Source organism: Daphnia pulex, chromosome 12 (genome assembly GCF_021134715.1).
Source record: "Daphnia pulex isolate KAP4 chromosome 12, ASM2113471v1".
Taxonomy (NCBI): Eukaryota; Metazoa; Arthropoda; class Branchiopoda; order Diplostraca; family Daphniidae; genus Daphnia; species Daphnia pulex.
Genome location: NC_060028.1, coordinates 7,231,139 through 7,253,989, shown reverse-complemented (window position 1 = coordinate 7,253,989; position 22,851 = coordinate 7,231,139). Strand labels below are relative to the sequence as shown.

The 22,851-nt window shown below is 43.5% G+C and overlaps 1 protein-coding gene across 1 annotated transcript; it reads right to left on the bottom strand.

The window, feature by feature from the left end:
- Positions 1–29: 29 nt before the first annotated feature.
- LOC124209944 (protein hunchback-like) lies at positions 30–13,945 on the bottom strand. Its single transcript, XM_046608196.1, has 4 exons — positions 13,495–13,945; positions 2,401–3,546; positions 1,992–2,320; positions 30–1,847 (listed from the first exon to the last, which is right to left on the bottom strand). The coding sequence occupies exons 2-4, from the start codon at positions 3,473–3,475 to the stop codon at positions 423–425; spliced, it is 2,829 nt and encodes a 942-aa protein (XP_046464152.1). The 5' UTR covers positions 3,476–3,546; positions 13,495–13,945; the 3' UTR covers positions 30–422.
- Between the last annotated feature and the right edge of the window lie 8,906 nt (positions 13,946–22,851).

The window sequence follows — 22,851 nt, the reverse complement described above, 5'->3', positions numbered from 1 at the left end:
ATCAACAACTAGAGATTGTTTTTGAATTATCGAACCTCGACAACACACATTTGAACAATATTCTCTTTTAACTATTTGAAGGGGTCGAAAATTCGACATTAGTCAAAATCCAAGAAGTAAATTACCGACTGACTAGGGCGACGAATAATTAAAGGCTAAAAAATAACTACACACGCAGAAACATCTAAATAGTAATGTTGTGAAGAAATAGACATGGGGCAAAAATAATTTTGATTGATTCTCATTTTGATCAGTTTCGTCTCGAGTCTGCGCTTCAATTGTGGGTGGGGTCGGGGGGTGGGGTCTCAGAGTGTGCGCTGTGTGTGTGTACATTCGAAAGAGGTCGGCGGATGACTTAGAAATAAAAAAAGATGGACAAGTAACAATGGGATTGAGAGATGATCCTTTTTTCCCCTACCCCTCTAGCTGTGGGACGAACGGGCGATGTGGAGGAAGAAGGCCAGCTTGTCGTGAGTCGACTGGCCGCACATGTTGCACGTGAACGGATCCTGGAATCCGTGGTAGCCCATGTGCATCGTGTACATGACGACGTCCTTGAAGGCGATGTCGCAGTAGGAGCACTGATAGGCCCCGCCCCACTCTCCCCCGCCCGGCAGACATTTGGTGTTGCGCTGCTTGCGGATCTCGTTCCGGTTGGACGGCGGACGCCACAGCGGCGATCCGGCCTTTCCGTCCTGTTCCATTTCTTGATCATCTTCCAGGAGTTTTTCCTCTTCCGCCTCTTCCTCTTCTTCCTCTTCCACCTCTTCGTCGATTTCCTCTTCGACCGATTCGCGGGGCTGGGCCGGAATCGGCGCGGAAGGGGACGGCGATTGGGTCGCAATTGGGCGCGGTGACGCAATCGTCGTCGAAGGTGCGGCTGAGCGCTCCAGTTTGAAAGCTTGTCCCTTGCGGCGGTGCTTGTTGGTAGTGGGACCGACTGGGCCGGAAGCTGGAGTCAATTCGTCTTTTTCACGACTCAGATCCAGCGGAGTCTGAGTCGGTTTGCCGGGCGGCCCGGTTGAAACGGGAGGAGTTGGTGCCGTTTTGGGGGCTTCCGGCGTCGGCGTTCGGCTGATTTCGGACAATTTCTTCCGCTCGGTGAATTGTTGCTGCTGCTGGATGCTGGCGGGCGCCGTGGGTGTACTAAAGAGCAGAGTCGGATTGGCCATCATCCAGTTGAAGTAATCCTTCATCTGATGCTGCTGGGGAGTGTTGGACGAGCCTTTGAGGGGAGTCACCGACTGCTGGTGGTGATGGCCGAGCGGATTCGGCGGAGAATGGAGCAAATCGGCCGGAATAACGCCAAACAGGTTGGCCAGCTCTCTGTGGTGCTGGTCGGCGGCGGCGTGGGCCAGCAGGTGCTGAGAGAATTGATCCTTGCTGGCCGTGGCGTAGTCGCACAATCCGCACTTGAGCTCCTCCGCCGACGGAATGCGGATTTTGTTCTTTTCCGGCTCGAACGACCCGACGGGCTGCTGGGCCATCAGAGGGTGCGACCCGGGGTACATGGGGAAGTTGAAGGCCTGCAGGGCAAAGGACGGCGGAGTCCCTGCGTTGCCCGGCGGCGGATTCGAATTGATTCCGCACTCGCCGCCCTGCAGCACGGCTGAGCTGACGGAAGTGGGTGTCATGGCATCCGCATTGGCCGACTGGACGCTTTTCGATTGGCGGGGCTTTTTGGCGTTGCGACGTCCCTTGACTTTGTGGACTTCGTTCTCGAATCCATCCATCGGCCCGGAATCGTTGAGACTCAAATTGGACGTGGACGTGTGGTTGTATTTGCGGAGGTGGAGCTTCAAACTGTGCTGGTACTTTGTGGCGTATGCGCAATCCTTGCACCGGAACTATTCAAATCGAAATAACAATTGAATCATTTAATTCAAAATAATTCATTTCATAATAATTATTTCATCATTTAAAAACCGAAATCGAATTCATTTTGTTGATTAATTCATTTGTCGATTGATTTGATTTGAATTTGTTTCTACCTGATAGACGTTGGAGTGGGATTTCATGTGCGAGTTGAGCATGGACTTGTTGACGCACGAGTAGCTGCACTTTGGACACTTGAACGGCTTGGAATTGAGGTGGTTGCGCGTGTGGTACTCTAGGTGGTGCTTGTACTCGGTCACGAACGGGCAGTGCGGGCACGTCAGCAGCTTCTCGGCCTTGATGTGCGTTTTGGTGTGCTCCCAAAAGTCGAGTTTGGTCACGGCCACAAAGCCGCACTGCGGATGCTTGCACTTGTGCGTCTTCAATTTGCCCTGCGTCGACACGCGCGGCACTCGAGTGTTGCCCATTTCTCCGTCGTCCATTCCTGATGTAATTCAAATTCAAATTCCAATTAGAATCATCGAAATGATTGGCAATTATTTTTTTGTAAAGTTCAATTTGTACCTGTGACGTCTGAGTGGGCGTTACGTATGTGAGCTCTGAGTTTGCCCTCGGTGCGGGCCGTGAAATCGCAGTGGGTGCACTTGACGTCAAAGTGGCTGTTGAGATGGGCCTGGAAATGGAACCTGGAGGCGGCCGAATAGGAGCACATGTTGCACTGGTACAGGGCACCGCTCGGCATGGACGAGCCTTCCGTCAGGACTCCACCTGCGCCCATTCCGCCCGACTGGGCCAAAAGGGCCCGCTCGAGACGGGAAAGGGCCTCGCCGACCACGTCGGAGCCGGCCCCGCGGCTGCTGCTGCCCTCCTCGTCCAGCAGGTCGTCATCGTCGTCGGCTCCGTCCATCATGTCGTCGTCGTCTTCTTCAGTCGGAGTCAGCAGCATCCGGCGCTCGTCGCCGGAATAGTGATCGCTATAGGGCGAGCCGGAAGCGGCGCTGCCGGCCGCCGGATCTTCGCCGCAACTCTCCGAGTGGCCGTTACGTTTTTTGTTGTCGTCGCTGGAATTGGTCGATCCGGCGGGTCCGGTCGAGCCGGGCGAGATGCCAGAATCGTTTTGCTGTCGGCCGCTGCTTCCGGACGGATCCATCATCATTCCGCTGGCCGTCGTCGGCTGCGGCTGTCTGACGGGCGTGGACGGATACTCTGGCGTCTTGATGGCGCCGGACGCTTGTTGCGCCTGGCCCAGCGACGAGAAGAGTCCGGCGGCCGATCCGTTGGCCGGATGGCTGCCAGGGCTGAATCCGGCCGAGTAGAGCGACATGTCGACGCCCATGAAATTGTCTTTGTGGTGGTGGTGGATGGACTGGAAGTCGAGCATGTCGCACTCGGCCTTGATCCGCCGGAGGACGACGGCCTGGTCGAAATCCATGGCCGATGGATGCACTGCCGTCGGATCTAATAAACTTAGACGGCCCTCGTAGCTGATGCCGCCGTCGCCAGTCGGGTCAGCGTTGATGTGCTGCGGATCGTTTGACTTTGACAGGGATCGGTTGTCGGATGAAGCAACTCCTGCCGGATGAGTTTGCAACGATCGGTTCACTGTTGCTGATGCCGGAACGCTGCAGGTTGAGCTCATAGTGATAATCCCTTTTGCGGATGGTGCGGATCGAAAAGCGGAGGTTGATCGGAACCAGCTTCTTACAACATCTGGAAAAATAGAATTCCGGAAGAAAATGCGATTTAGTTAATTGGCGAATTTTTTGGGTCGGGCAGAAGATCATTGGTTCAATTTTGAAATGAGAAGAGGTCGCTAAAGGGAGAGGTCATCGACCAGCTGATTGTTATGGTTGAACTCGACACTTTGAGGTTATACTTATACGGATGGACATCTTTATCAGGACAAACAGGGCCGGCAGCAGCTGTTGTCGGCTTCATTTGAACCGAGGAACGCGCTCTTGGCCCTGTTATGTTCACCTTGTTGCATTCATCGCTTCAAGTTCAAACTTTGCCCTCGCTTCTTTATATTTTTTCAAGCTGGGGCAAACAATCTTTCACCTTGCAGGGTCAATGACTGCCAAGGGGGGATATACATGTTAAGTTATGTGGTACCCACTACTTTGTTAATTTCAGAGCTATGGCGAATTGAAATTACAGTTTCAATAACAATTTGTACTTTGATTTTTTCTCCTGCCGACAACTGTTGGTAAAAAAATTTCTTGAATGAATTTCACTCACGCTTGTCTTTTTGTTGATCGTAGTTATATCAAAGATGTGATAATAACAATCTATTCAACACTAAACAGACGTCTGTTTTGTTTAACGATCTCTCAACGTCGCCATTGTTTGTTTCGATCCCAATCCCAACGTTTTACTAAGTTGAATGTTGATTTTATCGCACTAATATCATTACGGAGATGATTGGCTGTTTGTGTGACAAAAAGGTCAGATTGAAATCTGCCGTCGGGCTGTGAGGAGGTCACTGATCGGCTTATTATTATTGCGGTTCAAAACTGCTCAACACGTTGACACGGACGATGCGCATCTTTATCCTCTTCCGATGGCCAAACAGGAGCAGCTGTTGTCCGTCCGCTAACTGCCCGTCGCTGCTGTTCACCTTCACTTTCAGCCCGGCTATTTGCCACAGCAAGTTCAACCTTTGGCCTCGCGCGCTTCTCTCACCTTATTTTTATTTGCACCCTTTTTTGGGGTGGTTGGGGGTTGTTGTCATTTCCATCAAAGGATTGGACCCTAAAAATAAGCTTCTCCTTTTTTTTGGCCAACCCTATCGGTGCGTGCGGTTATAGAGAGACTGGACAGACACGGATGCCTGGGCTGATTGAGAGGGAAAGTGAATGCGGATGGGGCCGAAGGTCGGACACCCTCCATCCGCAGGTGATATTGACCTAGCTCGTGCCTTACCAAATAACAAACCTTTTTTTTTGCAACCCTTTTTTCTATTCTTTTGGCCGTCCTCTTCAACCGGACCCAATGAGCGCGTGTGGACACATTAGAACGCGCCGATGTATTATAATCACGTGAAGGGGGGAAAAAGAGATGCAAACAAGAACAGAGAGTCAGGTCGGCGCGCAAGCGCATCAAATAAAAATTATTTCTATTTTTTCACTTATTTCTTTTTCTTCTTTTTACTTCTTCTCCCCCCTATAAATAAACACATTTTTCGTTGGGGGGCCCCTTTTTGGCCTTTCCTCCCCCCTCTCTTGAGTGGTGTGGACTTGTGCGCGGAGGGGAGAGAAATCGGTTTGAATGAGTCAGAGCGCCGAACAGCACGAGTTCTTCCTCGGCGCGAGCCATCCAGTAGTAGCCGCTCGCTCTGATCAATGCGGAAGCGGAAAAAGGGATCAAGACAAATAATATAAGGCGCGCGGACCCACCCTTGTATGCTATATATAGAGAAATATGAACAATTTTCTGTTTGTGTGTGTGGACAGCAGAGAGGCTATCGACCTTCCCCTCTTCTACGCTGAAAACTCGCCAAAAATGTTTCGTTATTACTTTATTTTTTATTTTGTTTCGTTGTAACCAACCCGGTGACCTTGTCAGGTCATCGACTTTTTCTTCCAGATGTCGACGGAACGAACTTTCCTGGGTTAAACAACTTCATTCTAATAGTTTTTCTGGGAAAAGACGAGAAATTTGGATTTGAATTTTGATTTTTTCGCGCGAAAAAAACAAAATGATGCGGAAGTTAACGATCCCATTACATCCAATTTTCGAATAGAAAAGCGGGAGATGTAAGAGATATAATGTTTTGTGGGACCCTCTTGTAATGATTTTTCTATTCATTTTCCAGTAAAGAGAAAAACGATAGCTATAGGAGATTGCCATCGTGTGCATGAAGTCTACAGCATTTATTCATTGAGCACCGCATCACTTGATATGACCGCCCTAGCGGGAGGTCTCTTATTTGCCCGTTCGGTGGACATTTTTATATTTTTTTTTTCCGGGTAGCAGATGGGCACTGGAGATAAAACACATTACAGGCCTACGCACATACGTATATACGGCCGGTTCGTATTATATGGGCAACATAATAATATATCCCCAGGACTGCGCTGCGCTTTTCTTCTATCCTTATTGTTGGGAATTGGTCTCGTCACGTTCGCCCAGCGATCAAATCAACATTATCGTCACTCTCTAAACAACGTGCTGTATAGTACATGTAGAGAGAGAGAGGCCTATCTATCAGCTAGAATTGAATTGTTTCCGACATGTTCCTTATAACCCCATTCGAGATACAAAATTCCTGAAAAATTATTTTTATTTTTTTTTTGCCCTCCGCGATTTAACTGGGTATAAATCTTATTTTTTTAATCGCGTGTGAATGTGGATTTAGACGAGCGTAGCGCTATAATTTTTCCCTGGGCTGCGTTCCCATCGATTCCCAATAACTGTGGGAATTGGGTTAACTGTTTGAAAAAAAGCTGAACTTGCGAATTTCTTTTTCTTTTTTGGGCGAATTTTTCTCACATGTTTAGGTGGGTGCTGGCCGGCCATAAAGCCATCAACGGACGACAGAGTTGAGTGGAATAGCTAGGCGAAAAGAGGTAGTATACACATTTTTGAGCCAGCGTTCCCAGCATCTCTGGCCTTACGGGGTCAATGGGTATTGGTCGAAACTCGAATCGGACTCTAGATGGACCTACATCAAAATGGGTCGTTAACTTTAACCGTCCAGTACTTAAAAATGGGACCCAGTCTAAGTGCATAGTACTTGGACGTCTTGGCTTTCAGCTTGGGAAGATGAAATAAAAGTAATTCACATACGCGGAAAGGGTCAGGATTTTTGAAAAAGGTCGTCAAACAGAAGTTGCAAATGTCGCCAATTCGTTCCGCACCGCCGGATCGCTACTTTCCACTTTTAAAATCTTATTTTCCCATTCGCAAACGATTTGAGTGTAAAGTCATTTTCAAAAAATTCTTACCCGCCAAATTTGAAGATTATTGGAAGAAAAATTGAAACACTCGAGAGATAGACACTAGACACGCCAAAACTTAAAAAAAATGATGATAAGAGCCGGTGCAAGTGAGGAAGTTGGCGATCCTCAATGGCTTCCGTTTGAGCCTTCGTCCGAGTTGCAACTGACGACCTCATCCGGCGACCCTCCTCGGCCTTTCCCTTCCCCCCTTTTTTTTTCTCTTTCCTCTTGCGAGGAAATACTTTTTTCTTTTATTATTTATTTTTTCGCGAAAACATCCCCCATAACGTATAAGGACCTCCCCTTTCCTTGGGCAAACTCTTTTTCCGCACCCGCATCCTTTTTTAAAAATAGATTGCACAGCATCGAAATCTCATCAAAATCGCGCCAATTTTGAAAATAGCCAAATAATTCGAAAATGTCTAGTATTTGATTTTCTAGTAACGAAAAGATTTTTACGACTGTTCGAACAACTTTCCCCCTTTAAAAATAAAAAGGAAAACCGGAATTTTTCTATTCTTTAACGGAATAGTTTAGTGGTCGTCGCCTTTTATTTATCAGTTTTGGAGATAAAAAATGTTCTTGTACATTTTACCTCACACCTGGTCGTGTCTCTACAAGTTACAATTTCTAGACTTTTTCTTGTGTATCGGCTCCTCGTAACACGTCGCACAACTCTTCCGTCCATTGTTGTCCAAGAAATATAAGAAAAGGCCAACATTTTTTGTCCTCCTTCTTTTCTTATTGTTCGACATGTATTTTTGTCCGCCGACGGTTGACTTTTCTTATTGTCCAAGAAAACTGCTGCCGGTTCCTTTTCAACCCACTGGCCTTTTTTATTTTTTATTTTCTCAAAAAATATCGCACCGGATATTCCACACGAGAGAAACGTTATAGTTTTCCTTCTTTTGTCAATGAACGTGTTATTATTACACGGCACACGTGTCTACCCTCGATTCGGTGGTTGAATAGCCAGCCAAAGTAATTCAATCGCCGAGTCGATTTGCCCAAATGAATTACCGGTCGGTCTAATCGTGAAAAATCCAAAAAATAAACGTCCAAGTCCTGTTTTCCCTGGCTCCCGCTATCTCTCTCTTTCTCTCGTGCTCCACGTGCGGCCATTATTGTTATTGTTCGACCGAAAAACTGGTCATAGATATAGTAATATCTATCTATACATAGAAAAAAGAAGAAGAGAGGCGAACTAGATCTGTCGGACAAGAGAGAAAAAGAAAAGGAACGATATCTTTGACCAAGAGGATCAGTTGTGAGGGGGGAAAAAGAATAAGAGAGACCTATGGTCAGTAAAGCATTTAGATCTCTCTCTATATATATGTGTATGGCCTTGTCTGGGCTCTGTAATATTTTTGCCGTCGGAGGGAGGAAACGAGGAGGAGGTGGTAGAGAGAGGAGGGCACGCATATAGACATGTAGATATTTATATAGGAGGATATATGATTACATTTTCTTTATATGATTTCTCTCTTTCTGTTTGCTTGCCTGGACGTTGGGAGGAGGGAGGCAGGGAGGAGGAGGAGGATTGGTGGGAGCTTATCATTCGATACGTCAGTGGGCTGTGAATCACCACCCTCTCGCACCACCCTCTCTTGCTCATCGCAGTCCCTCGCTGGCTTCTGTTGCTCCTAGACCGATATATATATTTTCTTTTGTGTCACTTTTTTTTTCTTTTCTCTTTTTGCTCTCCCCGTTCCTTTCGGGATAGGAGAGGGAGGAGTGGGAGGGTGAAAAAGCGATGCCAGACGAGAGAGGGAATAATATAAAGCGTCGCTGGGGTTACTACTGGAGCGGCCATCGTTGGGCGCCATTTTTCTTTGCCCGACCAATAATCGTCCCTATAGATGCGTGTGAGTGCACTCTCTCTCTCTCCCCCATCCAACACCACCCCCGCCTATTTTTTGGTGGGAGTAGGAGGGAGGGAGGGAGGGGGGTTATGTATTATTTTTTTTCCTACTTTTTATTTCTCTATTCTTCTTCCTCTCTGTTGCTTCTGGGCCTCTAACAAAACAACAAAAAATGGGAGAGAGAGAGAGAGACATGGCGCAAGAACCGTTGGGCCAATCGGCTGGCGGCGTCCAAACCGCTCCCGACCAATATGGACGTCGGAAAAAAATTCCCAACCAAATAAAAAGAAAAAACAGCACTCGAGTAAAAGGCCAATCCCGATGATATACAATTGCCCTCTTCAAAACTGAGCCCTCGAAAAAAAAAATACAAAAATTAATAACCCAAAAGTGGCCTGTACATATCGCGTTGCTCTCGCTCGTACCTCATCTCGATCGCATTTCAAAACACAATTATCTACTCCTCCATTTGCATGACACAACCCAAAAGGATGGAATCGGATTCTTCCCAGAAAAAAACCTTTTTAGTGAAAACCAAAACCAACAAAATTATTTTCTCTATAAACAAGCGGAGAACGCTACACGCTCTACTAGTTGTGAGAGCGTAGCGTAGGAAACGTGTAGTATAGTAGCAGGGGCGGGGTCAATCAGTATAGATGTAATAAAGGAGGGCGAAAAAATAATAAAAAAAAGGAAAAGAAATAAAAGCTTTATAAGGTTTTTCCGAGTGCACACAACGGATCGATCAATACTTTTGTAACCGCGCCAACCATTTCTATCTGTCTGTTATAGTTCTGTGTAGAACTCTTTTGTGTTTTTGTTTTTCTTATGGCGAAAAAATAAAATTCCTCGAGCGAATTCTAAGTAAAACTTTTGATTCTTTTTTTGTTTTCTTCTTCTTTTCTGCCTGGCGATTTTTTCGCGATGAAAACAACACACACACACACACATGGAGCGCGTATGTCTGTTGTGTATATGTATACAAGTCGATAACTTCCGGCACGTTTGTCATCGGTCCATCTCCTTTTCTTCTTCTACGAGAAAGACCCTGTTTGTGTGTTTTAAAAGGGGTCAAATGAGGTTACATCAATGCGAAAAGATTCAAATAACACTCGACACTGCTGGCCAAAAAATCCCCCCCAAACAACGAAAGGAATGACCGGAAATATCTTTGCGAAAAATACAAATGTCCACCCCATTTTAAATTTTTTGAATTTCCCCCTTCTGCCCAGAGGATAGGTCAACAGATGGCGCGTGGGGTCCATTCAGATTTTTGGCATGTCCGTCATCTTTTTTTTTTCGGTCCGTGCTGGAAGTTAAAAACCAACAGCACGCGTCTTCTTCATCTCCTTCTTCCGCCCCCTTTTCTTTCCCGACCTCTGTGACCCCATCGCATTTTGCGCTTCCTCATTCCGGAATCGACGGCCAGTGTGTTATGTGCATAAATGTATGCGTTACGCGCCGCGACGAGTGGCCCCACGCTCGTCCATCACTGGTCGAAACGAAACTGTCAACTTTCCGAGTTCATAAGTTGCTAATAGGCCTCTCTGTTTATCCTTCAAATGGCGACATTTCAGTCTCTCTCTTTCTCTCGCAACTATTTTGGCCAATTGATGGATTGGCGACGTCGAAATGCTGTTGCTTTTCATTCGCCATTAGGAGACAAACAGTCGAGTTGAGGCCCTTTTTATCTTATTTTACGGCTCCATATTTTACAGTTGGATGGGAATTGGAAGAGAGTTACCATCGAGAGTATAAATGCTCAACTTAATGGCTAAAGTTTTTCTTTTTTTTTTGACCCCCTGGCTTTCTAGAGAGAGTTAATGAATCCTTGGGACAGCCCTTTTTCTTTACCCTCTTCTCGGGTGGTTGTTTTTGGGTGGAATTGTCTGAAAAACATTTTTTTTCTTTGCCAATTTCTGCCATATTTTTGGCCATTGTGTAGACGCGAATCGAGGTCATTTCAATAACATTTCCTAGTAGTATAGCGCAGGCTCTTCTAAACACATTGTTTGTTTTAGAGACAAAAAATAATTTCTGAAAAAAAACTTGGCAGTTGGCCCCGGCAAAGTAAAAAAAAAAAAATCCCCGCGAAATACAAATTCGCTTTAGACGGCCGTCAACATCTCCTCGAAGGAAAACTGTCAAGACTCTAATTCGACGTTCTAAAAATATGTCAATACTGTTGTAGTAGACAGAGAGAGAGGAACACACACATTTTTTTTTGGTGTGGGGTTGTTCTGTTGTTGTTGTTTTGTTTTTCGAATGTTCCTCTTCGGTCGACCGCCTGCTATTTATAAAAAAAAATTCGTATTTTTAAATAAAATCAGCCGCTCAGGAATTGTTTGCACGTTCTAGAATAACCTCCCCCGTCCCGGTGTACACAAGAGAAGACTGAGAGCCAGCCAAAAAAGTTTCCATTTGCGCGAATAACAAGAGAGAAAAATTCTAAAGCTCTTTTTTTTTTTTTAATTTTTGAACGGCCCATCCACCCAAAATAGTTTGGACTCGACTATTTTTAATTTTGTCTTGTTGCGTCTTTTCTCTCTGCATGTCTGCTGGCGTTCCAATCAAGTCCTCATAATCAAGCCCAAATCCAATTAATTTTCATTCAAGTCCCAGCTGGCATTTGACGCTCACGAATTTTTTGAGGGTCGAGATGGAATAGGACAAAAATTCCGGTCCGGAAGAAAGAAAAAACAAAACAATTTGATTTCGCGGAACCCGCGCGCGCTGGATATCAGTTATTTATTTTTACATGTCGCTTGCCATTCTTTTGTTTAGATTCCTTTTCTCTCTTTGACTGCACTACGGGCGAAATGTGTAAACAGCTGGTCGCACGTTCGTCCGCTCCTTTTTATTTTTATTTTTTGGCGTTCAAGATTTTCGCCTGTGTAAATGTCCAACGTTGTTAAGGGCAACCCAAGAAGCCCAAAGCGGCTACATGTAGTATTATATCGGCTTATCGCCGAGTTAGGGGGGTGCCACCACGCAGCCTCAAACAGTAGAAGAACAAGAAGAAGAAGAAGAAAAAAAGGGAAAATTTGTAGCGACACGTGGAAGATTCTTTTTCTCTTTTGATTGTTTCTTTTTATTTATTTATTTTTTCGGGGTTTTGGGTTGTGTTCGTGACCCTCTTCAAAGACGGGAGAGAATAAAACAAAACCCACCCCGCCCACGCAGTTTTCTCAACTCTGCTGTGGGTCTCTCTCTCTTCACACACATCTCCCGGGGTTCTTTTTTTGATTGTATTATACTTGGTCCGGGGGCGTCCGTCTATAGGCCAATTGCGCGATTGCTTCCACGCATTACAAAAAAAAAAGAAAAAGAGTTGATAGTTTGGCGAATGAATGTTTTTTTCCTTTTTCTTTTGATGGTGGGAAAAAGATTGAAAGAAACTCTGTGGCTTGTTATTATTATATGTTGCGCACTGCGTGTTGTTGTCGATGGTTGTACAACAACCAGGGGCAGCAGACAGACAGACAGACGGAAAAAAAAGGAAGAAAATAAATCTATATGTATTTACAAGTGTGCCGCACGTGGAGCAGTTTTTCTTATTTTCTAATTTTTTTCTTTTTATTATCTGGTTGTCATGACGACCAACCCCACCCGGTCCCGTCCATCCGCCACAGTATATATATTTTTTTCTTTTTTTCTTACCACCTCCTTTTGGGATGGCTGTGAAGCGTGTGCGGACCTCCCCCCACCCTCAACCGTCTTGTATTTTGTTTGCGCGCCCGCCGGCTCGTTCAGTATAGCAGAAGATACAAACACGGGCGGACGGACGGACGGACGGACGCACTATGAACGTGACCGATTCCCTCCCAGTTGGTGTGTGGGGAGGAGTATCAGAGCATTGAAGGAAAAAAAGGGGGAGTGTTCAATCTGGTAAACATTCGACTCCCGACAACAACAACAAAACAAAACCAAAAAATAACAACAGCCGAAACAAATCGGGACTGATTTCGTCCTTGATCGTGACATTCGGAAATAAAAAAAAAAACAAATTTTTGGTTTTCCTTTTTTCTAGGTCAGAAAAATAAATAATCGAACCCAATTCGAATTTTTCGCGATAAGATTAACGCGGAAGTCGAAAAGTTCGATCGGTGCACACGTCTGTAACCAATTTTGCATTGCGTAATGCATTGCGGGTAAATTTGAAAATCGCTAAATTTTTTTAAAATTTTATTCCTGACAAATTTGAATGAATTAATGACTTTGAACTACCGAGAGGGTATAGGCTCGTTTTTGGTATCGGCCTGGATGATGGGGGGTCAATGTCAACGGCCGAAAGGTCGAAACATCCGTCGGCCAATCCAAATTCCGATCGTGAGAAATAAAATAACCCAGAGCCTAGTCCATTTAATCTCTGTGGGGTTCGACTCCATTTGTGTCTTTGCACAACAATGAATCAATTCCGATCGACGTTTGATTTTTCCCCGAAATTTAAATTCTTTTTCGCGTTTACCAGTAAACAACACATTCTTCGACTTTCACCCCCCCCCCCCCCTCTTCTCGTTCTTATTTTTTCTTCTCCCCCCTGCCGTCGAGGTGGTGCAAGTTGTACACAACATCGCCCTCCGTTGGCTCAGAAAAAATAAAAAATAAAATAAAGAAGACGATGGTGTTTTTCTCTTTTGGTGTGTTTGTGTGAAGCGAGAGTCTGCGTGGGTTATATCAGCACATAACCCCTCATCTCTCCCTTCTCTCTCTCTCGTGGGGGGGTATATATAAATACAACTGGTGCGGAAAAACAAAACAAAAAAACAAGTCGAGAAGAAGAAAAAAGGGACCGGAGAAATCCTTCGGACTTTTCTTAAATATAGAAAATCAAATCCATTTTTTTTAAAACTTACCCTTGAGGTTCTCTCCTGGGTGGTGGTGGTGGTGGTGATGTGCCGGACAAAAACACACCGAGTTCAAATCAATTCACAAAGTTTCGAAAACAAATCACCAAATTTCACAGTCAAATTTTTTGATTGGAGGGGGAAATTTAAAAAATCCAAAAGTTTGACACTTTTTTCTGTTCTCTCCGGCGGTTGACAAACGAGTTGAGGCACACGCAGGAGCACGCGAAATAAACCAAACGAAAAATAGTGAATGAAATCGTCTAGGCAAGAAGAGCCGCTGTGCGGAGATGGACGTTCACCGGTGAGAGTGGACTTGATTACTGGCACTAGACTTCTCACTCTCCGTGGGTGTATAGTACAGACCAGAGGATTCCTCCTTTTTTTTTCACTCCACCCACCAGCCGGAATTGTGTGTGTCTGTGTGGTACCGTGGTGGTTCTCTATTTTTCTCTCCTTTTTCTCTCTAGCTGCTCTGCTATAGTGTAACTAACACGAATGTACAGTACTGTATGCTCTGGCGCAGAGCGGTGGGAGGAGCTTGACCACTGTAGACTCCGCCCCTTAGACTCTCTCCACTTGCGAATTTGTTTTTCCTATTTTTCTTCCTCTTCTTATTTTTCTTCTTCTTCTTATTTTATTTTCTCGATCAATCAAACTGTTGATGATTGAGTTGTAGAGAAACATCTCCGGGCCAGCAATCCAGCAGCCATCCGACCGGAAGAAAAGAGAAAGATAGTTATGCGGTTAGGAGAGTTTTTCTTTAGGGGGGAAAAGGAAAAAAAAAAGGGAAAATTTCGAATAAAAGAATATCAACGTCTTATGGCATTAAGAAAAAAATAATTTTCGTTCCAGCTGGATTCTCTCCGTTTCGGACGCGCGAAACGGAATAATTCCCCACCAAAACAAAACAAGAAAAGTCCCAAAAAGCATTTGAAAAAAAAAAAGAAAAAGACTGGAATGTAAAAACGAGTTTTTCTTGGCTTGTTGATGTGATGATATATGGCCTTAAAATTTTATATTGGGACTCACTACTGTACACAACATACTGCTGGATATGTGTTTATTTCGCTCTTCTTCTCCATCGTTGGCAAAGTGACATTTTACAACAGGACGCAGAGAGAAAAAAAAAAAGACATTTGATGGACACGTTTTTCACTTGTGTGTGTGGGAAGTATTTTTCCTTTACTGAAGGGTAGCATTTTTTTTTCCTCTTTTTTCTGTGTGTGGTAGGAGGGTTATTTTTTTACAGCCCTCCAAATACATGTATGTGGACAGTATGTGGACAGTACAGTAGCTCCCATTTTTTTATTGCCCTTTTATCCCTCTACTTTTTTTAAAGGGTTTTTCTTTTTTCTTTTTTGGTTTAGGGATTTGAACAAAATTGTTTTTTTTTTTTACCCAGTCACCTGCAGTTTGGGTTAAAAAAAACGGAAACCCGAAATATTTGAGACCCTTTTTTTTTTAAATAGTATATAGGGGGGTCCCTGGCTTTTATAGGCCGTATAAGTTTTCCCGTTGATTGTTATACACGCACCCAAAAGTAGAGAGGAAACTGGTCAATGGCCCCAAACAGCCAATTTCCAGTTGTAAATTAATTGACCGCGCGAAAAATTTGAATTCCAAATCATAAATTTACATGAGTATATTCTTTTGGAGTAGAATTCTTATCGAGTTATAGTCAACACTAAAGGTGTCGAATATTTTCCTTACTCGACATCACTCAAAAGTCGTTTTCTCCAACTGACTTTGTTGAACCCAAAACATTTGCAACAGCGAAAAATTCTTCGCCAAAGAGTACTGGTAACTGGTAACTTTTTCTCTCGTATGAGAGAAAGATGAGAGGGTGGCCGCTCCATACTGCCACCGTGAATGTGTTTTTTTGACCTAGATTTTCATACATGATATATATGCCTCCGTCTCTTTTCCTTGGAAGACCCTTTTCTCTCTTTCTTTCTTTCCACCCCATTATCCATTTTGGCTCCTTGCGCTCGACCCGTTAACATTTTTCCCATGGAGAAAATGCCAAACCGATGGGGGGGGAAGAAAAAGTACAGAAGAAAATAAAAAACAACAACAACAACAACAGCCAGAGAAAATGGCGGAACATTTCGTCGAGCAGAGAAACAAAAAAATAGATGAATGGCGAAAATATCACGGAAAAAAATAGACATCCGCTTGTGTGGGGTGTTCAGTTCAGTTCGTTAGAAAATAACGATGGCGATGAATGTTGGTGTTTGTTTTGGGTGGGCCACGGGGGGGACGACGACAACGACGATAGTCGTCAACGTTTTTACCGAGAAGTTTAAAAAAAGATGAGCGACACAATACAAAAGAGCAGAAACAAAACACAAAAAAAAGTCCAGGAACTTGTTAGTCCAGGAATATGGAATGAAGGAAATATTACGTCAAAGGTTTTCAACCGCTGGTTCCACATACGTATATCGGGACGTGTATTTATAGTCAGTCGGCTAATGAATAACAAACGTCAACAACCCAAAAAATTGGGAAACTTGAAATGAAAGAAAAAAAGAAGAGCGGATTAACTTTTTGTGTTTGTGTATTTTGTCGAAGGGGGAGGAGATGCGGATGGAAGTTACCTATAGCTGGAAGGGCTGTGGCTGGCTGGATGTATATACATAAATAAGCAGACGTTGGGGATTTTGTCGTTTTGTCGGAAAATTGACGTCGACGACATAATCCGACCGCAAAAAATGTTTTCGGCCAACGGATTTATTTTTCGAGACACGCGACGCTTGTATGTACATGGCCGGCAACCCGCCGGCTGGCCAAAGGACGGACATTATACCGTGTTTTGTCGGGATTAACTTTACGGGTTTAGTCGACAGAAGTGGAAATTGTAAATCAACATTTTAAAAAATGTTAAAAAAATATTAATTGTTACAAGACAATATTGATTGTAAAAATTTGACGGAGGGAATTCCTTAGACAAGTGGATGGGCTTGATGACGTAACACTTGTTGGGAAAAACCACACAAGTGGTGAGTGTTTTTTTTTTCTTCTCCTATCCAAAGTGGGTGTGGTGGGGGAATCCCTATTTTTTATGTAACACTCACAAAGGGGCTCGTTTTTTTATTTGGGACCCTATTAGATGTGAGGGATCATCTCGTGTTTATTGTATCAACAACACACTTTTTCCATCAACTCCCCTCCAATAAAAATATCAAAAAAAGGCACGTGCTATGATAGAGGGGCGGAAATAATCTCACCAAAAAAACTCGACTCTTATGAAGGAAAAAAAAATCGTGTGGAAGCTTTTTGCGGTAATGATGAGGGTCTTATTCGATTTGAGGCTTTGCCCGCAAAGGTCCTTGATCTTTCCACATCAATTGTTGTGTGTGTCGGAAGCCCCCCGGTCCCTTCGTCTCTTATTTACCCGCCAATCCCCCAATGATAATAAACACACACACACACGTAAAAAGGGAAGAAGAAGAAATTCAATATCTGTTTTTGACATAAGAAAAAAAAAAGATAGAAAATACATAGCAGTTTCCTCGGCCAGGCCAACGGTTTTTCTTTTATATACCTTTTTTTATTTCTTCTTTTTCCCCTCGAAAATATCCTATTATTATTATAAGGAAGGAGAGAATTTATTTTTTTTCTATTGGGATTTTTGGGAGTGTAACATCAACCAGAGCCCTCTATACATATAAATGGAAGGGGGGCTGCCTTATAAGATGGTCTTATGTAAGAGAGAGAGGGGGGACGACAGATCCCTTCGCTTTTTATGTTTCCAAAAATTCGGGTCGTCGATAGAAATTTTTTTTTTCTCTTTCCTATTGTCGACCGAAAATCCCCGTGTGTTGAATGAGTGTACACTATAAAAGCACGTGTGTGTAACCGACGTTGGGACCACTGGCGACCCACAGATGAGAGGGGAGGGACCAGGAACTCCTCAGTCAAAAAAAATGTCCTAAAATCCTTAAAAATGTTTCGACGTCTATTGAAATTTGCCGAGCGCGAGCCACGATGCGCCATTGAATGGCGACTATTTCTTGTGTTGGTTTTTACGTCATGACATGGACGTCCCTCCTTGTCAGTAAACGTCAAGTGGGAGGATCGACAAAAGTAAGGAAGGTAAAAAAAAACCGCAAGGAAATATGCGCCAACAAACAAACATGAAAAACCGCGAGGATATTATTTTTTGGGGGATTTTGGATTTGATTTTCTTACGTGCGGTGATCGATGACGTCCCGAAAAACACGAAAAAGATTTATGGATTTTCCCCTCTGATAAAAAGTCTATTTTTACTTGCGTGCTTTGATTGGTTGACGTCACTTTTTTGTATGTGTGTGTGTGGACATCACATCCGCCCCCGCCCCTTCCACATCCTCACCCGTCTCTAACCTCCAGCTGCTCTTCCAGGACTTTGTCCAGTCACTTTTTCATGCGACACGAAACATTTTTTCGATCGTCAATTTCCCTTCCGAATTTCAACTCGACTCTGTTGACAATTTCCCTTTCAAAATTTCATTCCAATTTCGACTCTCGTTCGTTCCTCATCAATTTCATTTCAAAATTCCCGCTCGATTCTTTGAATATCCAATCCGTTAATTCACATAATCATTCGCCCCCATTTTTTTCCTTCTCTTTATTTACCACCTGTAACGTGTAACTTGTTGACATTCCCACCAACAACAACAACAAAAAAAAACTACCCCCCAAAAAAACTGGTGGTAACACGGTACTTGACTACATGTAGTGTCTAGCGCGCGTGCTGGATGGATCTGATGGTTCAGATATCAAAAATAGAAGCGGAAAAAAAACGACGACTATAAAAAGTGAATGGGCATCTGGCACGTCTTGTGCAACGTATAAAAAGAGAGTCCCCCCCCCCTCTCTCTCTTCTTTCCTCCGCTATTATGTCATTCGGTTCTTTTGTGACACCGCGTACTTTTTTTTCCTCCTCTTCTCTCTCCCCCATCTAGAGCCTCTACGAGTTCCTTCCCAAATGCGATTTATCTTTAGGATAATGCATAAGGGGATAGACATAAAAGAAAATGAATAAAAAAAAATGTAGAACCCTCAATAGTCTCTCATCAAGGGGACCCACACACCGTGTGCCAACTGCTCTATTCACCACCACGTGCCTTTGGATTTATTTCGACAACATTTCAATAGAACATCTTTTTTTTTTCTCTCTCTCTCTTCGTAAAACAAGAGAAAAGAGAACTCTACCAGTTTTTATTGATAGGCTTGTGCCGGCCGCTTCCGCTCCGATGCGATAACTCTTATCCGGGCGATACCAATCGACAAATAAAAGAACATTTCTTTCCTTTTTTTTTTCTTTTTTCATTTCTTCGTGTTATTTTTTTTTGTTGTTGTTAATGTTACACAAGGGTCTGAAGTTGTTGTTGTTTGGGATATAAATTCCTTTTGATGTCTCTGTTGAATTGCCAGCGAAAAATCTTGACACTAATAACAGGAAATTCGTATTTTTTAATTCGAGTTTGTATTTTGTTTGTTTTCTTTGTAGATTATTATTACGTCGTTTCCCCCCTCCCATCTGGGAGTGAGAGAGAGAGAGAAAAAAAGGGGCGAATAATATTTTGGGATGTTTGGCGAATGTTTTTCCACGTATAATCTGCCACGCTCCGCCGCATTCGTCACCTTCTTTCTGTCTGTGTTTTTTTTGACGAATTATTTGTTTGATTTGTGTGACACAACAAGCGAGTCGAGGGAGTGAATGTCAACACACGTATATAATAACCCTTTCACATCCCTTTTTTATTCCCATATTTTTTTGGTGGGCTGTTGTTGTTGTAATACTCTCGGCTCTTGTCCGATCTCTCCCCTCTCCGGTATGTAGAAAACAGGGTGTTGACTCTGCTGGAAGTAATTAAATAGGCACCCCCATAACGTTGCGTTTGTTATTGCGAGGCCCGTCCGACGATTGCTCCTCGCCGTACCTCACCGCACATCACCGCGTATACTTTGTTGATTTCTTCTTGTTCTTCTCCAATTTTTTGTTGTTTGGTTTTGTTCTATATTTTCATTCTATATTATCAACACGAGTCGTTATCCTACCCTCTACCAGTGTATAACTAGTATACAGCTCCACCCAATAACTAATTGAGAGAGAAAACACGGCGACATGCGTCAGCGTCTCTTTTGTTCGGCGTCCAGTCCAAGTCCACCACATAACTTTCGAGATAGTATATATTATATAGATGCGCCAGACAGATAGAGGCTGCTAGATATGACGACTTGGGGAAGGGAAGAAGAAACTTATTCTTTTGGTTTCTTGTCGTGAATAGTTGACACGACCAGACGGATATTTTGTCCATCGTCCAGCAGTGGGGGCCAGGATTGATTCCGTTTGGGTTTTTTTTTTCTCTCCCAGAAAATATGTTACAGATTATTTTACTTGGCATTTCTATAAAATATCAAATTTGTCATTATTCAATACTAATAATAAAAAAAGAATATTGTGGGAGACATGAAGACAGCTGCTGCCGGAGCGGCTCGATGTCGCGAAACATGAACAATGCACCACAGACACATATACACACACATCATTTCATCCGGAAAGGTATTATATCCAGAAGTTTTTTTTTTTTTTGCTGCTGCTTCTGCTTTGACAGAGACTCGATTTCTCTTTTCTGGTTTTGGCCATGTCCCTCTCGACATTCCTGCTTGTGTACCCAAGAAGAGAGAGAGCCGATCTTTTATATTCCGGAATTATTATTACTATTATTATTATTACGATTATTACATATGTTATGTTGGGGGTTTCGTTGCCACTGTCTTGTCATTGTGGGCGACACAATGGATCTGTGTGTGTGTGTGTGTCTCGGCGCCACGGTAAATAATACACAAGACGACAAACAAACAACAAAGAATAAAAAGAAAGTACAACACAGATCTATGGTATATACCAGACGGTTGTCTGGCTGACATTGATTTTTTTTTCTCTTCCTCCTACCCACCTCCCACCCCACCCCAAAAAAAAAGGAAATTTTGATACCTCTTTTTAATTCTCAATGGATTTAATCGAGTATATACATGTACAACAACTCCATCCGGAATTTTATTTTTTTAGCTCCATCGGAGATTATATCGAAAATAATAACAACAAATATCTGCATACCACAGAAGCCGCCAGGCGATGTATGTGCGATAGGCCTAGAGAGAGAGAGAGAGTAAGAGCGGACTTCCTCCCTTATTTTTTTCCACCCTTCCGCGATGATTCCTTCCGACTGTATCATCATCAAAACCGATTGGCGGTTGTCGCTGGCTGTTTGTGCTCGTCGTCGTTCCTCTTTCTTTTTTTTTGTCGGTAGTATGTGTCATTGATGACCGTGTTTTTCTGTCTCGTCATTACGCCTCACAAATGATAGCCCAGAGTGGGAAAACCCTTATGTATGGACTTGTGTGTGTGTTAGTGTGAGTGTGTCCTTGTCGGCTCTTAATGGATGGGGGGAGCTATAGGAACACCACACACACAAAAAAAGAAACCGAAATGGTTTTTTTTTCGCACTAACAAACGGACATATTTTTTTTTCGGTGAAGGGGGGTAATAATTAACTGGTAGGAATTTAGGATGATGATGACATGTCCTCCCCCCAACCTCTATATATTTTTTGTCGGTGCTCGCAGTTCGCACATCGGACCGGATGCGTGTTGCAAAACAGCCGCCGAAAGAATATTTATTAGAAGAGAAATGCTGTTGTAACCATTTTTGTTTTTCGATTTGAGTAATATGCGTGTATATACCTTTTGTCCGTCTGTAATTCAATGACACGCTCCAATTGATGATAGGTCGCTGCAATATAATATACTATTTAAAAATGGAAATCGATTTGAATGGGTCAAGCTGTCGTCGTTGGATTTCCCAATCAAATTTCAAGCTGAATGGAAATCAGAGAAGCAAACTGTTTTCATTTGGCGGGCGGAAGGGTGAATCTCTGTTCACCCTACCACCACCACCCCCACCCCGCTCAAATTCAAAATGAAGAGCGAACATGAAGAACAAAACTGTTTTTCAATCTTTCAACTGCTGCTGTTGTCGGACTTTTGGGCCGTCGGTGTGTGTGTGTGCAGCATCATCATCAAACAGGAGGGTCACTCGTTTTTGTTTGGTCTTGTGCTCTTTCCAAAAACGAATTCGGACAAAAGGCCCTTCTTAATGGGGCCCCCACCCGCTCTAGATAGATATATTGTAATAAACAAGAGCAAAAGTCCCACCACCCCCGCCGCCCAGCAGGGCTGACCAGGTCGCCAAAAAGGGAACCGGATCCAAAGGGAAAAAAAAGCAGAAACAGCAGCAGCAGCTTGACCCTTGGTCAATCTGAGGGGGGGGAGGTTATACGTATACACACACACACCCACCCATATACTGTATATAAGCTAGATATTTGTGTATCTAGAGAGAGAGAGAATCTATATGTATACTACATACACTGTGTTATTATTATCAAAAAGTATAACAAGTGACCATCTGCTTGGATATAGTGTATATAGGCCCAATGGCCCATGTTTCGGACATTTTCTCCGCGTCCACGGGAAAAGCCATCGAGTCTGCAATTGTTGCACAAAAGAAAAGTTGATGACCGCTGGTCGGTCAACTCTGGCGCGTGCTGGGCGCTGTCTTTATATACAGACGTGTATCAAATAGTTCTAAAAATCTCCCCCCACCACCACCACCACCCTTCAACCAACCAACCACTGCACTACATACACACATACAATCTTCTCTTTTTGTGTGTGTGTAAACTCTTTTGATTTTTAGAGTTTTATTCGACCCCCTTCTTTTTCGGAGTGAAACTCCCCCCTTTGGAAAACATGGAACGATTGACGATTTCTATAAACACAATTCGAAATGATTTCACCAACGTTTTTCACATTTCCGATGTATTATTTTATTCGATTTTTGTTCAATGCTCCGGTTCTCTTAGCTTCGATTGTCGTCCGCCCCCACATCACACAGGCGGGGAACTAGCACGGTGGGGGGTTCAAACGCCACAAGGAATTATTCGAGTGTTACATCAAACTGATTAAGATTTTTTTCTTTAATCTTTTGAGTTGATTCATTTATTTTTTTCAATCAAATTTGGGTGAAAAAATTTTTTTAGTTGAATTTAGCAGCGGTCGGAAAGTTAAGTGTAATGACTGTTGAGGCTGGGTCCATGAATAATAACAATCATCCGGACACAAGACCGAAAGCAGCTGATCCTTACATTTCTATTGTTGTTTCGGAAAGAAAAAAAAAATCGTACATTTCCATATGTAGAGCAACTCCCACGCTTTTTCTGTATATCCCAGACCTATTTACACGTCATGTGTGTGTGTGTCTATAAACGCTTGGTCAGCTGCTGTTGCTTTTGCTGTTATTCAGCGCCGCGT